Raw genomic sequence first — 12,500 nt, 5'->3', positions numbered from 1 at the left:
TTCGAACCACAACTAAGCGAATACGAGGCAGACAAGATCGAGATAAGTCTATCAGTATCAATCGTGTAATATCTTCGAATGAATGTATGCATATATGTAAGCAGGTGAAAAATAGAGATTGAATAAATCTTGCATTAAATCTATTTCTGATATTCTTCGTCGTTAACAAAATAGGCCACCACAAATATTGCGATTATAAGAAATAGGAAGGGAGATTTTTACACAAGCATACACACACACCCCACGTACACACAGACACACACACACACACACACACACACACACACACACACACACACACACACACACACACACACACACACACACACACACACACACACACACACACACACACACACACACACCCCACCCACACACGTACACACAGACACGCACACACACACACACACACACACACACACACACACACACACACACACACACACACACACACACACACACATACATAAACACACACGCGGACACGCACACACACACACACACACACACACACACACACACACACACACACACACACACACACACGCTCACAGAAATAGAGAGAGATAGATAGATTGAGAAAGAGAGAGAGAGAGAGAGAGAGAGAGAGAGAGAGAGAAGAGAGAGTTTAGGATCCTATGCCGATTTGGTGGTTCACAAGTCTTGGTCACCGGCGCCTTTGGATTTGATAGAAAGGGCAGGGGAGGTTGTCGACCACTCTCCCAGTGACCTTTGATGACCTTTGATGTGGTTGGAGTAAGCTTCTCTCTCATACAAATTTTGTTAAATCGCATAGCCTCTGACGATCTGTGTAGCTGATCGCTCAAAATTGCGGAAGACTTTTTTTCCTTATTGGTCAATGTGGAACAGAAGTTTTCAATATTCATCTGGGTACCATTATCTCCAGGTTTCGAGATATTCTTCAACTGGGTGGTGGATACTATTCTGATAATCTGAGTTTATGTGTTCATGAGTTGAGTTGACCTGACTGGGAGTGGTTCGGGACCTAATGTCCGTAACTGATGTGACCAGACTGTTACTGTGGGTTTCTTGCCCGTTCTAATAAATTTCACATTTTTTGATGCATTTAATATCTTACTGCGGTGGTCTGGCCACGGATTGATAATATCGCCATAATACTCCTGTTTCTCCAGGTCACGTGTTTTACATATGTGTAAAAAGTGTGTGCTCACAACACTAAGTAGACACTGCTCCTGTGTGATTTCAAGAGAGCGATAATCTAATACTTCTAAACGAAATGTGGGTATCGCTTACATATATGCATTGTCACTTGCTGACATATTGAGTTGAATTATGAAATGTTTAAAGAAATGAAGTAAAAACGCTCATTTTTCTCTATACCTTACATATCTGTAAAATATGGATATTAGTCATTGTGAAAATGAAGCGAAAATTCATTTTGCATCTATAAGTTGACTTGTTTCATTTGAAACCATTTTGTCCTCTTTTGATTGTATATACATTTTTGTAAGTGGCAGGTTTGCATACGTGAATTACTGAAATTTGATAAAACGTCACATAATCAATTGAACCATATCCCACTGGACATACTGAAATGAGTTATATATATATATATATATATATTTATATATATATATATATATATATATATATATATATATATATATATACATGTACAACTCTGAATGGGTCCCAGTGAACAGATATACATTTTTATCAACCACAATACACTTTAATTCTAAACCATCAACCGTGAGAGGTTCGAGGAGGCCAACATGCAAAAATTGAAACGTGGTACAGGTTCGAGTCCTTGGTTGTTACACGTTTCAATTTCTGCTTGTTGGCCTCTTCGAATCTCTCAAAGATGTTGGCTTAAAGTTAAAGTGTATTGTGGTTGATATATATATATATATATATATATATATATATATATATATAAAAATATATATATATATGTATTTGTATATATATATATATATATATATTTATAAATATATAGATATATAAATATATAAGAAGCTGACATCCTTTCTCGTAATTTTGCCGTCCCAAAAAAGATGAGAGATAGCTGACAGAGGCTGTCAGTCAGACAGGTGAGGAAGTCTACAGAGTGGAACTAGCCATGCATGCGCTGACGCTGTCATACAGGCCTGACACAGTCAGTCACGTGATTAGGATTGCGAGTAAGGTAGCTGACATAGAGAAAGGCGAATTAGCTATTATATGAGAAGCAGTCTAGAAGGTAGTTATTCACAAATATTAACCACAAATGGCAAACACAATAAGGAAAAAGAAAAAACACGGGCATATAGGCAGGTCAGTAGAAAAACAGTGAGGTTTGATTAAAATGGGACGAGTACAGTAACATGCACTTACACTAAAACGTGAAACTTGATTATGGACTAAAACTAGCATATGGTAAAAAAAAACAGCACAATCTCAATGTGCTGGAGGTAAAACAAGTGACTGGACATCTGTATAAGATAGTATGGATGCAGCTGTCGAAAGCACGTGCATTGTTACATGTGTAGCATGCATGTGTAATGTACAGCGAAGTACGGTTGTGTACATGTGCAATGTGCTTCTGTGTCGTGTCGCTCAAGTGTCATGCATTTGCTGTGGTGTGCAATTGCAGATCGTTTGTTGGGATGCAGAAGTGGTGTTGACCAGTCGAGTGTTGGCATGCTGAAGTCATGTGTAATCCATGCACCAACTTTCTCATGCTTTCTTGCCTCATGCATTTTCGCATGATGCTTGTGTTCCGCTGCATTCCTGTGACCCGTTGCATGATTGGGTTACAACGACGCATGCACCTCCACTGTTGCAGTCATGCTGTCATGCACGTCAGTCCATGCAATGCAACAATCATCTCCATCTATGCATGTATATAGTGTATATGTGTCATACAAGAACCAAGGTTCCATGCCACATGTAGGCGTGTGTCCTAAAAATGCACATCGTAGCGTGAACACATCTGTTCACATGAACTGCACTGCCCCATGCCAATGCTGCATTCACATACGTAACTTCATGCGTGGATACATCAAAGTGACACGAATTTCCATCACATTTTTCTGGCATACAGTCCGAGTGGCGTGCATGCTTCCACCAGCGCGAGGAGAAGGGGGAGGCGTGGGTGGGGATCTGGCACATTCAGTCAAAGACCAGAGTGAGAGAGAGAGAGAGAAAGAGAGAGAGAGAGCTTCTTCCACTCGGCCAAACGAGGTTCTTTCCTCCTTTCCCCTCACCCCCCGTCCCCCTTCCCCCTCGCTTGACACCCTGTGTTCATGCAACAAGTGCCAGTCAAGATGCGTAACAAGTGCCAGTCAAGATGCAGCCAAGTGCGATCACTGCCCATCAAAACAACGAACATTTCCAGAAGGCTCCTCAACGACAACCATGCAGCATCATGCTCTCATGCAGTGGTCATGCAGCCTTGCTACTGATCATAACAGTGACGTGGCCAGAGCGCCTTAGCCGACGAATCGACATGCGTTGATGCGCGAGGCAGCAGCAGGACAAGACGTGAGCCAACCTTGTGACGATCACAAACCAAACGGGGGACACTCTGACGGAGCCAAACAGGAATGGCATCATCCCATCCGGCTCGCCTTGATCCGGATGCAATACACAGAACATGCAACACTTATGATACTCTGTTCTCAAGATGCACTACGGGAGGAAGAGGAAGAGGAGGAGGAGGAGGAGAGGATGCATAAAGGAGATCACAGGGAAGACAGGCGTTGAGGGAACTGGAGGACGTAAGCATACGCACGACCCTAAAGAGGAGGAAGAAGAAGAGGAGGAGGAGGAAGGAGAAGAGGAAGAGGGATGAAAGAAGGAGGAGGAATGGGAATGACGAAAGAGGATATAGAGTAGGAGGAGAGGAGGAAGACAAGTTGAAGGAGGAGGAACGCGAAGGGAGAATAGAGCGACTGAGGAAGAGGAGAGTTGGGAGGAAAAGGAAGAACAGGACGAAGGGGAAGAGGAGAAAGAGGAGAAGAGGAGGAAGATGAGGAGGAGAAATAGGGAAGGAAGAAAAGGAGAAGGAAGGGTGGAAGAGAAGGAAGAGGAATAAGAAAACGAAAAGGAAATGGAGAGGAAGAGGAGGAGGAATAAAAAAGGAGAAGAAAAAGAGGAAGGAGAAGGAGAAGGAGGAGGAGGAGGGACGTCAAAACAATAAAGACACAAGTAGGATATGGAGGAATAGTAGATAAAATGGATGGGTTTAGGGTCGTGTGCAAAGCTAGGAAGACAAGACAATACAAGACAAGACAAGACGGACGCTGGGGCTCTGCGACATAAGCCGGTTTGTCAGTGTCGTTTTGTGAAGACCGACGCGCGCATGCGCGAGGACACCTGGTGACGTCACAATACCTCATCTGTGTGTTCTTAATCAGAGAACATTTACCAGATGAATGCGTGAGTGACTGAGTTCTCTGTAGTTTCAGACATATTTTTTAATTCCTCAGGCTGACATAGTCAGCGTGAGTGACTGAGTTCTCTGTAGTTTCAGATATATTCTTTTTAATTCCTCAGGCTGCTATTGTCAGCAAAGCCCCATCGTACGAAAAGAAAGAGGCACAGTTAATCTACAAAGTCACAGAATATATTTCCTGTGAAGGAAAAAGACTAGCAAAAGTTTTAGAGGCAGAACTCAAAGCAGATCTACAACCAGAGAAAATCATTTAAAGTACTTTTATTGGTCTAATATGTATAGATTAACATGAATTGTATGTAAAATATGTGATGGTGTTATGAGTGAATACACACAACACACACACAAGTAAAAATAAATTATATATTGAATGTATGTTGGTGTTGTCACAGAGAGTAGTAATGCACACACGCCAAGAAAAGAATATAATTAGCATACAAAATATGTAAAAATATATCACAAGCACACATTCATATATAAACACACAAGCAAAACAAGCAGACTGGCATACATGCAATAGATACACAAATGCACACACACACACACACACACACACACACACACACACACACACACACACACACACACACACACACACACACACACACACACACAAACACACTCATAGTTTTATCTATAAACAAACATATGCAAACAGTACTACAAACTTACACTGTATGCATACATAAAACACACAAACAAACACATATATACATGAATAAACACACACACACTTGCACAAACTCAATCATGAGAACACATACACACACACTAGCATACATAGAATTGTATAAAGACTCACTGATACAAATACAAATTGAGCCAAAGACAATCACACGAAATGGAAATGTGAAGAAATTTTTTATGCACACATGACAAAAACAGATCCATAAAAAATTCACATCCGAACATACACATATATACATACATGTATAATTATCAAGATAGCCACAAACGAACCTTCCGCATTGACAGATACCTTGAATTACACATTTTCACACACCCAAATGTACACAAAAACCAGACATACACAAGAAAAGATTTACACAACATAACATGTGTATATCAAAAAGCAAAAATAATAAAATGAAGACAGACACACCAAAATACATATATACAAAGAAAATTGTGTTTGTGCGCGTGTGTATGTGTATGTGCGTGTGCATATGTGTGCGTGTGTGTGTGTGTGTGTGTGTGTGTTTATGTTTGTGTGTGTGTGTGTGTGTGTGTGTGTGCATGTGTTTATATGTGTATGGATATGTGTGGATGTAGATGTATATCCGTGTATGTGTTTGTATGTGTGTATGTAAATATATATGTACTGATGACTTGTGTTTTGTGTTTCTGCGTGTACGTGTATGCATGCATGTGTGTGTGTGTATGTGGGCGTGTGCATAAGGGTGCGTGAGCGTGTATGTGTTTAGGTGTGTGTGTGTGTCTATGTGTGTGTGTATGTGTGTGTGTGTGTACTTGTGTACATATATATTGTAGTTCTGTACTGTATATTCGTGCAAGTAATCCATGTTTATATGTGCCTTAATCCTTAACAATATTACCAACTTAACAGCAAAATGTACTAATCATCCTTACAATAATTTATTTAGCAAAACTTATTCTAATAACTGTACAACTCTATGATTTTTCTGGAAACAGTAAATTAAGGGCTTGAGATTATATGAAAGCGAGATGAAGGGCATGTGCTCAAGGTGATGGTGCTGGAATGGAAGACAGAAGTATATACATATACATATACATATACATACACATGTATATATATATATATATATATATATATATAGATATATATTATATATATTATATATATATATATATATATATATATATATGCAGAAGAACCACTAGGAAAACAGAAAGGAGGCCGAGCGCTTTCGTCTATTTAGACACTTTCTGAATACACGAAAGCGCTCGGTCTCGTTTCCGTTATTTTCTCGGTGGTTCTTGTGCATAATTTGAATCACGTGCTCAAGTGATTTATTCTGCATATATATATATATGTATATGTATATATATATATATATATATATATATATATATATATATATATTTATATATATGTATATGTATATGTGTTGAGGGAGGAAGAAATAAGCCAAGGGTCTAGATTCATAGGGAAGGCTAAGGTGGCTTGCACGTTGACCAGAATGAGTCCATTGTAACAGAAAACATCAAAAACATATAAACTATCCAGACATGTGTATGAGTGTATGTACCACTATATAATAATATGGACTTAGAAAATGCGAACGGTATCCCTTACTTTCAGATACCCTATTGCACAGATATATTGTCAGTGAATACATTAATGCAGAGACATAAATTACAAACATATATGCAAATGTAATTATCGTTAGTCTTGTTTGTATTATACATGTATATGAATAAATATGATTATATTTTATATATATAGTTATATATATATATATTATGTTATATATATACATTAATAAGTTCATTGGTATGCACATATATAATCAAATATATATACTTAAATAGGAATAAATCGATTTATCCTTTCATTATATACACTTGTGCATATTCATATACATAAGCACATATGTATGTGTACGTTGAAAACGGAGATATATGTATTTATATATATATATACATATATATATGCATACATATATATATATACATATATATATATATATATATATATATATATATGCATACACATATATATATATATATATATGTTTATATACATATATATATATTCATATATTATATACTATATATATATATACATATATGTATATATATGTATATATACATATATATTCATATATTATATATTATATATATATACATATATATGTGTGTGTGTGTATGTGTGTGTGTGTATGTGTGTGTGTGTGTGCGTATATATATATATATATATATATATGAATATATGTATATATATATATGTATATAAATGTATATATATACATATGTATATATATATATATCAACACACACATATATACATATATGTATATATATTTCATATATATACACACACACACATATATATATATGTATTTATATATATATAAACACACACACACACACACACACACACACACACACACATTTATATATATATATATATCAACACATATATATATATATATATATATATGTATATGTATATATATAAACACACACAATATATATATATATATATATATATATATATATATATATATATATATATATATATAAAGTATATGTATATATGTATATATATATATATATATATATGTGTGTGTGTGTGTTTATGTGTATATAAACTATATATATATGTATATATATATGTGTATATATGTATATACATGTATATACATGTATATATATATATATATATATATGTATATACACATACACACACACACACATACACACACACACACACACACACACACACACATATATATATATATATATATATATATATATATATATATATACATATACATCTATATACATATATATATATATATATATATATATATATATATATATATATATATATATATCACCGGTTTAATATTGTACACATAAACCTGTCTCTGTACATTCTTGTGCATATACGCACAGGTAAGCCGTTTTATTCTCATTTGCAGATATGTAAGTATGGGTGTATAAATGTAGACGATTATACAAGAGCACTATTATGAATATATATCTCATGCTACAAGAATTGCAGGCCAAATATCGACGGTTGCGACCTTCACAATAAGCGGAGTGTGTTAGTGTACGTATATACAAATATTGTACTTATATTCAGATATAAGTGTTTAAGTATGTATTTATGTATATGCATATATGTGTATATATATACATATAAACGATATGTATGTGTATGTTTGTGTGTAAGTATATATGCATGCAGTTATGTACGTGTGGTTGTGTTTATGTGTTAGACATATGTATGCATGTAGTGGGGTTGGATATATGTACATATTTGTATCTTTTCACACATGCTTATGATGAATAGCCGCTCAGATAATGGCGTGGCAGGGCGAGGGAAGAAAATTGTCGGGCAATTCAGTCAAACCCTTTGATTTTGTTCGCGAACTCTTTGCCGCCTCAGAGAACCTTGTGCACAAAAATGGCGCCCACTTTGCATATTCGCCAAATGCGGAACACTTTTCCCAAAAGATATGACTTGTAAGCATATGCGCTACTCAGGGCGTATATCTCACGCGCAGCACGCAAATATATATACAGTACAGAGCATGTATGTATATAAAGTGCATGTGCATCGGGATATGAATATACAAATAAATTGTGAAGTTTGAATTATCTCTTTGCGCGACATATGCAGAGCGGGGCGGCCGACACAAGACTGAGCAAAATATGGATTGCGATTATTTGTGGCGATGGGGAGGTCGATGGTGTTGACTCAGTATGAGGATAATCTCCCCATCTTTTAGTTTAAGCTCGAAAACCAGGAGCATATTTCCTCTCTAGGTTAAAATAAAGGGAACAGTTAAGTTAGACTTCAATATCATTACTCATTTAAGGTTATCGACTACTCAAGGTAGAATGGTACTCTCAGTACCAGTGAATACAAAGTTTGTACAAAGATGGCTTCCTGGTTCAAGAAGCAGAGCGATTTGTGTGTATAAATTTCTAGAAAAGCTCAAAAGGAAAAAAAAAATATATCCCTGGAAGACAAAGGAAATTAATTTCAAAGCACAGTTAGGTTCTCAAGATGCATGTCATATCATGAATGTCCTGAGATTGTTCTTGCAACGAGGTCTGTTCTTCAGTCAGTTCTCTTAAAAGTTTGTGTTCATGAAAGATATCTTAGGGTCATTCTCAATCCTTGTGCAAAAGGACACAGGTACTGGTCCTTCGTGTGTATATGCTGAGTTAAAAAAAAAAATAGTTTCTGCTCATTTTATGAGAAGCCCAGTAGATGCACTAAACACATTAATTTCTATATGTAATAGTAGTAAACACAAGTATTCATTAAAAAGATTGTGACAGTGCACTCATAAATGTAATTCATACACAAGACATTTCAACATACTGTGACTTAACAGAAATATAATCTATTCACTGTGAATTATTATACTTTAGCTTTCCGTTTTGATATGCAAGCAACTAATTAATATTGATTACTAATGATAGTTAAAGTATTAATATTTCTCTTGTAAAAAAAAGTACTTCTGAGCCGGTGAACATCTAAGAGTGAATTTGAAAGCATTACACTTGTTTTGAACAGTGAATTTTGAGTCTTGAGGAAAAGATAGTTCCCTTGAACTTGAACCTATGTTTGAAGCCCCATGGAAAACAACTTCTGTACTTCGTACCTTCATCATGAGGAGGAGGGTGTTGAAAACAATAAGAAGCATGATGAAGTATTCGAATGGAGTGGAGACGACAATTCTCCATATCCGGTACTTGAAGCCACCTCTGTCTTTCGGCATGTATCTCTCCAGAGGCTTAGCTTGGATGGCGAAGTCAATACAGGATTTCTGAATGTGTTGGTCGGGTTGGGAAGGATGGGGGAGAAAGGAGGGAACTTGTTAATGTTGAAGGGTTATGAAGAACCACTTCTTGAGTTTCCTATAAACAACCTAATCATTGTTCTATCGACCAGATTCTCATTATCCTACAGTCTAACCATATAGAGAATTGCAAAACTCGGAGGACAGGTATTCTGTATTTCTCTCAGGGAGTTGATTTAAATGATTTTAAGATATTCTGAAAGTTCACCTGAGAGTGACAAGATAGAGGGTGCCACTATATTTCACTAAGGTCTTGTGTGTCGATGTTTAACTCAGTGTCTTCAAGGCTTCAACAGTGACACTTCAATACTTCCAGTGTGAGACACATATTTATGCTTCACTAATCTTTCTTATTGCAAGGAATTGTTACCGAGGAAGTTTATCTAATGATATTTTCTTCATAACCAGTGGTGCCAAACACCCAAACACAAACACACAAAAGAAGAAAAAAAAATCGCCTGATGGTATTTTGTTCAGCTTTCTTATATGTTGATTTTGTTTTCTTCCACTACAAATGTATTACTTTCAGTTTGCATGAGGTCCGATACAGTACATTTGTCACATGGATTTGTAATGCTATACCACACACACACAAAAAAGAAGAAAAAAAAAATAGCCTCATGGTATTTTGTTCAGCTTTCTTATATGTTGATTTTTTTTTCTTCCACTAGAAATGTATTACTTTCAGTTTGCATGAGGTCCGATACAGTACATTTGTCACATGGATTTGTAATGCTATACCACACACACACAAAAAAGAAGAAAAAAAAAATAGCCTCATGGTATTTTGTTCAGCTTTCTTATATGTTGATTTTTTTTTCTTCCACTAGAAATGTATTACTTTCAGTTTGCATGAGGTCCGATACAGTACATTTGTTACATGGATTTGTAATGCTATACTTGGCCCCAAGGAGGTAAATAGACCAATGTGGCTTACCTGGTTCTTGTCCAGCTCCCCATCCTGCAACTCCGCTTCTCCTTGTTCTTGAAAGGTGATGATGATTAACGCGACGAAGATGTTGACAAAGAAGAATGGGAATACAATGAAGTATACAATATAGAAGATGGACATCTCAATGGCGAAGTGAGGATGTGGCCCGACGTCTTCGTCCCTGGCCGCCATCGAGTTTTGAAGCACTCTGCAAGGTAGAGGCGTGGTTAGTACTGTTGCCCTTCACCTGCTGCAGTGGTGGCGGGATAGCCCACTTCGTAAGGTCCTTACGAAGTCAAGGCTGAATATTGAACGATGCACTTCGATTTAGAGGCGTGGTTAGTGCTGCTGCCCTTCACCTGCTACAGTGGTGGCGGGAGAGCCCACTTCGTAAGGTCCTTACGAAGTCTAGGCTGAAAACTGAACGATGTACTTCAATTGGAAGGCTGGACTTCGCGCCGAGCTTCTTACCTATTTTATTTTTTTATCATCGTTCTTAAAAAATAATAATAAAATAAAATAAAAAAGCGAAGACACAGAGGACTCGGGGAGTTCACACTGGTTCGTAAAGTCCTTGCAAAGTCAAAGCTGAAAGCTGAACGATGCACTTCCATTAGAGGGCGGGCCCTCGTACCAAGCACCTTGCCGGTCTAACGTAACCCTATTTTAGATTTTCATCTTTGTACTTAAGATAAATAAATAAATAAAATGAAAACGTGAAGACACAGAGGACTCGGGGAGTTCACACTAGTTCGTAAGGTCCTTACGCTGCACTTCAATTGGAAGGCGGGCCCTCGTACCGAGCATCTTGCCGGTCTAACGTATCCCTATTTTAGATATTCATCTTTGTATTCAAAATGAGTAAATAAATAAAGACACGGAGGACTGGAGGAGTTCACACTAGTTCGTAAGGTCCTTACGCTGCACTTCAATTGGAAGGCGGGCCCTCGAACCGAGCATCTTGCCGGTCTAACGTAACCTATTTTAGATATTCATCTTTGTACTCAAAATGAGTAAATAGATAAAGACACGGAGGACTGGAGGAGCTCACACTAGTTCGTAAGGTCTAACGTAATCCTATTTTAGATATTCATCTTTGTACTCAAAATGAGTAAATAAATAAAGACACGGAGGACTGGAGGAGTGCGCGCGACTAGTACTTACTGTGGCCATCCCTCGCCGGTCTGTACGGCAAAGAGAGTGAGCATGGCGGCCATTACGTTATCGTAATGAAAATTTTGTAACCCTATTTTAGATATTCATCTTTGTACTTAAAATAAGTAAATAAATAAAGACACGGAGGACTGGAGGGGTCCGCGCGACTAGTACTTACTGTGGCCATCCCTCGCCGGTCTGTACGGCAAAGAGAGTGAGCATGGCGGCCATTACGTTATCATAATGAAAAATTTTGTAACCCTATTTTAGATATTCATCTTTGTACTTAAAATAAGTAAATAAATAAAGACACGGAGGACTGGAGGGGTCCGCGCGAGTAGTACTTACTGTGGCCATCCCTCGCCGGTCTGTACGGCAAAGAGAGTGAGCATGGCGGCCATTACGTTATCGTAATGAAAATTTTGTTGTTTCCACACCCGGGGCTCCACTCTGGGAGGCTGGTCGGAGC

The 12,500-nt window shown here is 37.3% G+C and overlaps 1 protein-coding gene across 10 annotated transcripts in view; it reads right to left on the bottom strand.

The window, feature by feature from the left end:
- Nucleotides 1-12,500, bottom strand: part of cac (calcium voltage-gated channel subunit cacophony) — a 775,822-nt gene that overhangs the window by 141,331 nt on the left and 621,991 nt on the right. For all 10 annotated transcript variants that reach the window (XM_076210759.1, XM_076210761.1, XM_076210766.1 and 7 more), the window contains 3 exons: nucleotides 12,380-12,500; nucleotides 10,883-11,084; nucleotides 9,748-9,912 (listed from right to left, as the gene is read on the bottom strand). The exon at nucleotides 12,380-12,500 is cut by the window's right edge and continues 26 nt beyond it. In XM_076210759.1, the coding sequence (XP_076066874.1) occupies nucleotides 9,748-9,912; nucleotides 10,883-11,084; nucleotides 12,380-12,500 (488 nt within the window). The remainder of the gene's footprint in view (nucleotides 1-9,747; nucleotides 9,913-10,882; nucleotides 11,085-12,379) is intronic.

This window comes from Oratosquilla oratoria, chromosome 27, assembly GCF_046742065.1.
Source record: "Oratosquilla oratoria isolate Oo_2021 chromosome 27, ASM4674206v1, whole genome shotgun sequence".
Classification (NCBI taxonomy): domain Eukaryota; kingdom Metazoa; phylum Arthropoda; class Malacostraca; order Stomatopoda; family Squillidae; genus Oratosquilla; species Oratosquilla oratoria.
This window is presented reverse-complemented; position numbering and strand designations above follow the sequence as displayed.